This window comes from Cryptomeria japonica, chromosome 9 (assembly GCF_030272615.1).
Source record: "Cryptomeria japonica chromosome 9, Sugi_1.0, whole genome shotgun sequence".
Taxonomy (NCBI): domain Eukaryota; kingdom Viridiplantae; phylum Streptophyta; class Pinopsida; order Cupressales; family Cupressaceae; genus Cryptomeria; species Cryptomeria japonica.
Genome location: NC_081413.1, coordinates 112,667,503 through 112,675,535, shown reverse-complemented (window position 1 = coordinate 112,675,535; position 8,033 = coordinate 112,667,503). Strand labels below are relative to the sequence as shown.

At 34.0% G+C, this 8,033-nt stretch overlaps 1 protein-coding gene across 3 annotated transcripts; it reads right to left on the bottom strand.

Moving 5' to 3' along the window:
* Positions 1-396: 396 nt before the first annotated feature.
* Positions 397-6,837, bottom strand: LOC131062788 (probable ubiquitin-like-specific protease 2A). 3 transcript variants are annotated; one of them, XM_057996519.2, is made up of 8 exons: positions 6,718-6,837; positions 5,853-6,588; positions 2,132-2,299; positions 1,827-1,958; positions 1,466-1,547; positions 1,224-1,340; positions 1,056-1,123; positions 397-925 (listed from the first exon to the last, which is right to left on the bottom strand). In XM_057996519.2, the coding sequence occupies exons 2-8, from the start codon at positions 6,380-6,382 to the stop codon at positions 802-804; spliced, it is 1,221 nt and encodes a 406-aa protein (XP_057852502.1). In that variant the 5' UTR covers positions 6,383-6,588; positions 6,718-6,837; the 3' UTR covers positions 397-801. The 3 variants fall into 3 exon arrangements, 2 of the variants coding, with proteins under 2 accessions (XP_057852502.1, XP_057852501.1); XM_057996518.2 differs by having other exon boundaries at positions 5,853-6,786; XR_009110956.2 differs by lacking the exons at positions 397-925; positions 6,718-6,837 and having other exon boundaries at positions 1,224-1,356; positions 5,853-6,711.
* Positions 6,838-8,033: the final 1,196 nt, after the last annotated feature.

Below are 8,033 nucleotides of genomic sequence, written 5' to 3'. Positions count from 1 at the left end.
TATGTCACTAAAGAAAAATGAAGAAGATAAATGGGATGTATAAACTTAAGCTTTACTGAAAAATGCTGCCTGTTGTTCCAATGAAAATCCTTCCTTGTATAAACTTTCTGCATAACTAAGCATGCCAATTCTAATATTGGCATGACTCCAGTTTGACAAGGTCATTGAACCTCCTCCTATTTCAATTTCTACGTCCAAGAGTCTTCATGAATTAATAAATGCTAACCAGGCAACTCTACATCCAAAATAATCGAAATAAAACAGTGTCTCAACTTAAATCGCGAAACATTCTGAATACCTGATAATTATTAATGAAGTTGGTTGAGAAAGATAAACTCTCACACAATAAACTGATAAACAAACATCAACAAACAAAAAACTTGAGGATATCTGAAATAATTATAAAATTAATTTTAAATATATTATGTAACTCTAAAAGTTATACATATATTATTTAATTTTGGAGTGAAATTAAACTCTCCCGATGCTTGTGAAGATACCAACACCATCCCCTTTGCTTCTTCATCTTCAGTAAGTAAAAGAATCTTCACCAGTGTAAAAATTTACATCAAATTGATGTTTCCCAAAGTCCTAAAGACAACAATATTTTTCAAGATTTGTGGTTTGCAATCCAGTTTGAGGGACATATAACCTCTATATGTTTGAAAAGCCAGCTTGAGAACACAGGATTGCAAATTTTGGTGATTTCTCCTGATCTTTAATTGAGAATTAAGAAGCAAGGTACTGATGTAAAAAGACTTCAATAGAATGTGTACAAATCTTGCAGCCAGCAGCCACATCTCAAGCACCGGTAGATAGATCGATCCAGTTAGACACACGACCACTACTCAAAAATCCATTGAGCTTTTTACTTCTTGTTGAAATTCTCCTCGTTACCATCTGGTTTGTACCATCTTGTTCCCTTCTGCATGATATAAGTACAGTTGTATTGAGTCACAGATAGATACTCTATAAATTTTAAAGGATAATGAAAAAATGCGTTAATGATGATATCTTTTTCAGATAAACAATAGTTAAAGGATTTTGAAACTTACAAAAGTACATCATTAATTTGCTTGCGGCGCTTTCTGATATCACGGAGCTTAAACCAGTCCTTGGTGAGCTAGAAAATGGGAACCACCACCCTTGAGCTTTATTTAATTGCTCTATTACATTCGCAGATGACAGTTGAGGCAAAATATAGGAAACATAACAATACTTACAAAATAAGGATAACGATCTTCAGAAGTGCTGAAATTGTCTGGAGCTTGTTTTAAAAAGAGATCAATGAAATGGAGAAGGAATACACCACAGTCATTACCATTTGTCTGCTGTGGAACCTGAATGCATATCAACCTAAATGTTTGGCATAAGCAGCTTCTCTGATGTAAAAGAACAAATATAACTAGTTCACACTAGCACACCCAAAAGAATAATGGTTATTTGAATTCTAGGATTTTCTTACTTCAGGAACCAAAAGAGGGAACCTTGAAATAACTTTGTCACTGTCCTTCCTTCCTTCTCCCTTGTGAACTTCCACAAGGAACCTGAAGAAGTTAAAAATTTCACCCTAAACTGGTTAATGGGAAGGCCATACCAGGGAAATTTTTAAATGTAGTTTTCAAATGATGAACAAATTAGAAAATAGTCATCAATTTTTTTACTTCTTTTTTGTTTCCAAGTAGTCAATAATTTGCCTCAATAAACAACAAAAGCAAAAGGAAAAATCTGAAAGCGAAGGACCAGAGTTATAGAACAATTGCCATCAATCAAGAAGACAAACAAGCAATAGATAAATATAGATCTTTGTGGAACTCCATTCTTACTTTCTTATTAAAGGTTCAAGCCGACTTGGGTCAGTTTCCTTCAAGGAATCCAACAACAACATGCACGGTGTTCTCACTCTGGAACGCAAATCCTCTCCAAAATGACAGAGAATCAACAAATTCCAATGACCCCTACACAATAATATTTTAGCAATTAAGATGAAATTTACCCAAAACACAATTTTACCTCTGCACAAGGCTGTGAGCATCTACAAGACAAAACAGAATCCAAGGAAACTGCAATGAGGGAATCCATTACTAAAAGGCAGAAAACAGTTGAAGAGAAAGAAGTATGTCTAAGGTACCAGTGAACAATTGGAATGAAAACGTATCGCTTTGAGAAAATACGTTTTGCTTTTATCCATTTCAAGATCTTGAAGGATGTCAATTCCTCTAGATACATTGAAAACCATAAGCAATCCAGGTAAGTACAGTGTTCCTTTTTACTCTTGGTAAGCTTCTTCCATATTTGCCTGCACATTGGGTAAGGATCATATAACTTAAAAATATTCTATTTTCCATTCAACAAATTGTTTTGTTAAAAAACAGTGAAAGGATATATTTATTTACAAATAATACAAGTTACAAATTCTTCAAATTATCTTTACTGATTACTAATTTTTTCCCAAATATTGGTCCCTCTCCAATCAGTACAAACTCTGATAAATGGCATAACCTGTGCTGCCCATTCAACACATTACACCAATAGTTTCGAGCATAGTAAATTTTGTTGATATACTTCTATGGAAAATGTAATATCCCAATATATCAGATGAGGTCCATCCCCCCGAGCCTAAAAACAGAATCAATGCACATGTGTATAATGGCATACACAAAGGAACAAAATTACAAGGAGCACATACCATGGTGCACTAAACATGAGTATTTGAACACTTGTACAAACTTTGTCATCGATTTTACAGCTTCTCTTAGATGAACTCTAGTGATCAAGGAACTTCAATGATGAAGGTCAAAACAATGGAGAATCCTGATATCACTTGACATAATGCAATGAAAACAGAACATTGAAAACTAGTAAAATCTGATCATCGTTGTTACAGTTTATCTTGGTCCAAGGGAAACTAATTAAATGGTAAGGAGGGATGCTTACCATGCAAAACCCTAGGAATGTTTCAAGCTTATGGATGTGTTAACCATTTAAATCCATCCAGCCAAATGATCTCTTATGTTGGCATGTACTCAATCAGATGAACAGCCTCTGGTCACAAGTAATAATCACTCTTACAATTGAAATTTTCTTCAGAAAAGATAGGGAAGAAAACAAAATATTGGTCTTAGCGATCAACAATAATTGGTGTCATTTATTAAGAATGGCATACAAGTGCAGAGATTAAAACTTCTAAAAAAAGAAAAAGAGAATATATTAATGTCTTCAAGAGACAATAATAGGTCAAGAGACTCACAAAGTCAATTGCTAAAGAATCAGAGATAGACAAATGTTAGGGATAAAAGCCCCTTAGTGCAAGAGATGACCTTGGATCAAAACACAAGTAGAAGATAACAACCCAAGGTAAATATATCCACAAGCAAATGTCCAAGCACCCATATAAGTGGAAGAGAGAATGATCCATAAACTAATATGAATAGTCTGCTAACAGTCCAACAACAACAGATGCAATGATACTAAATCTAAAACTAAACTCTAATCATCTAATGTTAGAAAAACACTAGATAGTAGAAATGAGCTTAGAACAACAACTAATTCCTAGTCCAATAAACATATGAATTGCTGGAAATGACTGAAGCAGAAAGGAATCAAGGCAGGCAAAGGACTGACAAGATTTTCCATACAGAAACCTTAATGTGAACGCACTTCAGCAAGAGTGAGCTTCGAGATCCTCATTTCAATATATTCAGTCTTTTACAAGTAGATGAATGCTACTGGGACTACAATGGGCTCACGGAACAAGAATAACTGAGCTCGCCACATGCCTGCAACTCCACTGAAAACTCAACTCTAAAAACCTGCACACTGAACGATAATGGAAGGTACACTGAAGAGTCAGCCCTTCTACAGTGAATACATCATTTTTATCCTTTTTAAGTTTTCCCTTGTATTCGAAGGATTTCTTTTTACTAAAACAAATGTGGAAAGATAATGTACAAGATTATTACTGATGCAGGAGCATCCAAAAATGTAAGAGCAATCTTGCATCACCCAAAAAAAAAAATGTTTTACTTTAAATTCTGCTAGTTTTGACTGATGCCTGTGAAGCTTGTTCTTCTGAAAAGTCCTGAAAAGACTGAATTTACAAGATTTTTATGTTAATTTTTTTTGCATTTGAGCGTGTATGGATCTCAAAATTTGCCCAAATCTCCAAAAACGAAAATCACATATTGTGAGAATCTTTCAAGTAGAGATCAAGCCTGGAATTGAAAATATTAAAGATCTAAGCTTCCAAAAGTCCTATACGATTCCTTTAGATTGAGTTTTGAGGCTTCAAATGGCAATTTGAGGTCCTAAAAGTTGGCAATTGGCATTGTAGAGCTCGTCAAGCACTTCCATTTAAAAATAAGGGTCCCAATCGAGGCATTGGATCAAAAGTTATGACCTCCAAAAGTTCAACTACTTTTAAGATGGAAATCAAAAAAATTTAAAATACACCTGGAGGTACCAAAACCCATTTAGGGCATATTTTGACATATTCCAAGGTAGGAAAAAAGGAGGGAAAAGTGGCAAGTCATAAAAAGGGGAAAAGGGTAGATATCAGTTCAGTTTTATTCATTTTGAGAAGCTAGAGAGAGGCAGGAGCCTCCATAAACAAAGGGAATAAAATAGTTGCAGCCTGTTGCATGTTACATGCCATATTCCCGTAATGTAATCAGTCATATTTTTAATAAAGAAATCCATATTTGCATGTGTGAAACTTTTACTATTGTATCATTGTGTGTTGTTTGAGCTAACCCCTATCAATTACTTTCTCCATACAGACAAAATGGATGAAACTGTCACTACATGCATAACGGTGGTTTTGAAACTGCAGGGTCAAAAACATAACCACAATGACAAAAACAAAACTGTCAATGGTAAACACAACTGCCACCTGTACAAACCAGTAGTTTCATCTGCAATACGAAAAATCTCTGTTTCAGCAACATTCCCTGCAACTTTTCACTTTCCTGAGAAGCTCCGGATCAACCCAAGGTCATCTACATAATTGGGGAATGTCTGGTTGCTACTAAATCATTGTTCTCCATGTTCTTTCCTGAGTTCTCGGAGTTAAGCAACATTTTCAGACTGATAGTGACCTCTTGGTCATGCAACAAGATCTGATTTTTGGATCAGAGAACAACTATCATAAAATCATCACCAGAAAATGGATGCAAAGCCAGGAACTACTGCTAATCTGGATATTGTCGGAAATAGAAGGGTTGTCATCTTTTATTCATCAATTACAATATGCACAATCATAGGGGCTTGCAGCTTATATCTCCCAAAAACTCCCATTGCACCCAAGGTTCGCCAACTGAACAACTAGTGACTGCTTCTTCTACTTTTTTAAATTATTCAATTAAGCTTGTAAAATATGCTCCAGTATTTTAAGTATTTCACTGTCATTAGATCTCAGTATCTTGTCACTGAATTCTCTTCATTAAATATTAAATAAGGGAAAAAATTAAAACATGGAATCTAGTAATCTAGGAAGTATGAATGTGCATACTACAGATAGCTTAGAGTTGACAAAAGGTGATGTCTCCAAAGAGCTATTTAAAATAAAAACAAAAAAAATCGCTGACTTACACTACTGAGGCATATAAAAATAGCTAGCCAATATATTTCGACTTGACGATGATCATTCAGCTGTAACATCAAAGCATCAGTCACACAACCAATTTGAGAATGCTAATACGAGTGCTATACAACCAAAAACAAGTGATTTAATATAAAAGGCTTCTGGTAAAAAGTTGTGATTGAAGTTCAAAAATCATCAACATTTCAGACGACACCACTTGATATCACTTGGCACAAATTTAACATTAGAATAGGATAGAACTAGAACTTACTCCATATATCTATCAATAATGTGTGTGTCGAGGTACTGGTCTAGCTCCCCAATTTCTTTCCTACACCGCAATCGCCCTCCTCGCTTCCTCGCTTTCTTACCAGCAACCCCTGCTTGACAAACCCCATCCCGCTCATCTTCATCGTCGAGCAAGGAAACCAATTCCACATCCTGATGGCCAACATTGTCTATTTCACACGTATTCCCAATTTCCCTTCCAGGTAACTCCAATACAACAGAAAAATCCTCTGAATACAAAACACATGCGCTGTCATTAGTTGGCCCTGTACCATGATCAATTTGAGGGTTCCCCTCACGACTACAAAGGCTTCTAGCCTCGTCGTCTAGCACCCCTTTATAGTACATATAATTTAATTCTGAAACCTTACTTTTAACTGGCTGAATTTTCTGATTCATAGAATTTGTCCAACCGACCGCATCGAAACCCATCCGGGGTTTACTATTATTACCAGCCACCTCGTTCTGAGCTCCGCTTTCTTTTGGGTTTTCACCATTCAAATTTATAAACATTGTACTAGGGTTTCTAGGGTTTTCTTGATCCTTATTCAGATTTGTTTCTAAGTTTAAGAAAGCATTTGAATCTGAATTTCCCTCTGAGACCCAGGGGACTATTCCCTGCACTCTTCTCCGTTTTGATCGCTCGCGCCGAGGAAAATTCGCGGCTAATAACTGCTGATGTTTTTGCTTTTTCCGCCGTGAAGCTCTGCAGATTCCGTCTGCCATGGGCCAAATTCATTATCAGAGCAGAATATCTTTTGTTTTTATTTTCCCATTACATTTCTCTGAATACTAAAATGAAGCACATACATTCACAATAATACAAGTGTATTTTTTGTTATACATACAATCGCTGTAATAATTTGGGAAGCGGCCATGATTTTGCTGATGTGAAGGGAAGTGTGTCTGTCAGAATATGCTTAACCCTCAGCGTACGCCTGTCCTACCAATGTAATGTAATTTAAAATATATAATGTAACAGTACATTTTTCAAATTCTAATGAACATTTTATTTTTATTTATTTTTTAATTTAAAATAAACTAGCATACTTATATTTTAATAAAATAAAAAATATCAAATTTAAAAATGTTTAATATTCAAAAATAATAATAAAGAGTTGATTGCAACGAGATTGATGTGAAATGGTTCAATAAATTAACATTGATACTAATGCTAATTCATCCTTAACTGTAATATAATCGTATCTTTAATTCCAATTCTAAACTTAACATCGACCCTAGTTTAACATTGAATTTAAAAATAAAAAAATAAAATCAATAATAGAAAAACAATAATTAATTACAAAATATGGCTTTTGTTTGATAATTAATATTAAGACTAAATTATTAAAATTATAAATTAAAAATGGGAGTTTTTATAACCAAACATTCTTCAATTCATTATGTGAGTGTAATATGCCTCTTGGCGTAACAACGAAATGATAATTGACTGATGAAATTAGACATTTTGACTATAAATATTTAACCATATATAATGTTTTTGCCCAATCAAAATGCAATCTGACATATCAAATAACAATACATAAAACACTTATGAGCACCTAAACATACAAACATAATGGAATAATTTGGCTCATGCTTTCTATTTGTTAAACAATATAGATGTATTATTTAACATTTTGTCTGACCAAAAAGCAATCTGACATACCAAATAACAATACATAAAACACCCCTGAGCACCTGCAAGCAATATCAATATAGAGTAATTTGGCTCACGATTTGTATTTGTGCATTGGAAGCAATATCAGAATTTCAAGGAACCATGGACATAAAAATTGTACATATGTCATCTAATTCGATACACAACTAATTAAAAAAATATGGCTACTAGTGATATCTTAAAAAGTTTCATTCACAATAATGTAGATATCTTAATAGGTCACACAAATAATGTATTACTTTCATCACAAAGCGTAACCACAATCAACCATGTTTGAGCTTTGGTTTCAAATAATATATCACACAAATCAACACATAGATTCAAAAAAAAAAAAAAATCACTCAAACCATGGGAAGTGACTTACTTGAAGAGTTTGCAGAAATTGTATGGTGTTGTCAACCATGTGGATTATCAAAACTTCACACATACTATAGCAAAACACAACTAACAATTTTTTTGAAAGAATATATAACTATACAACTA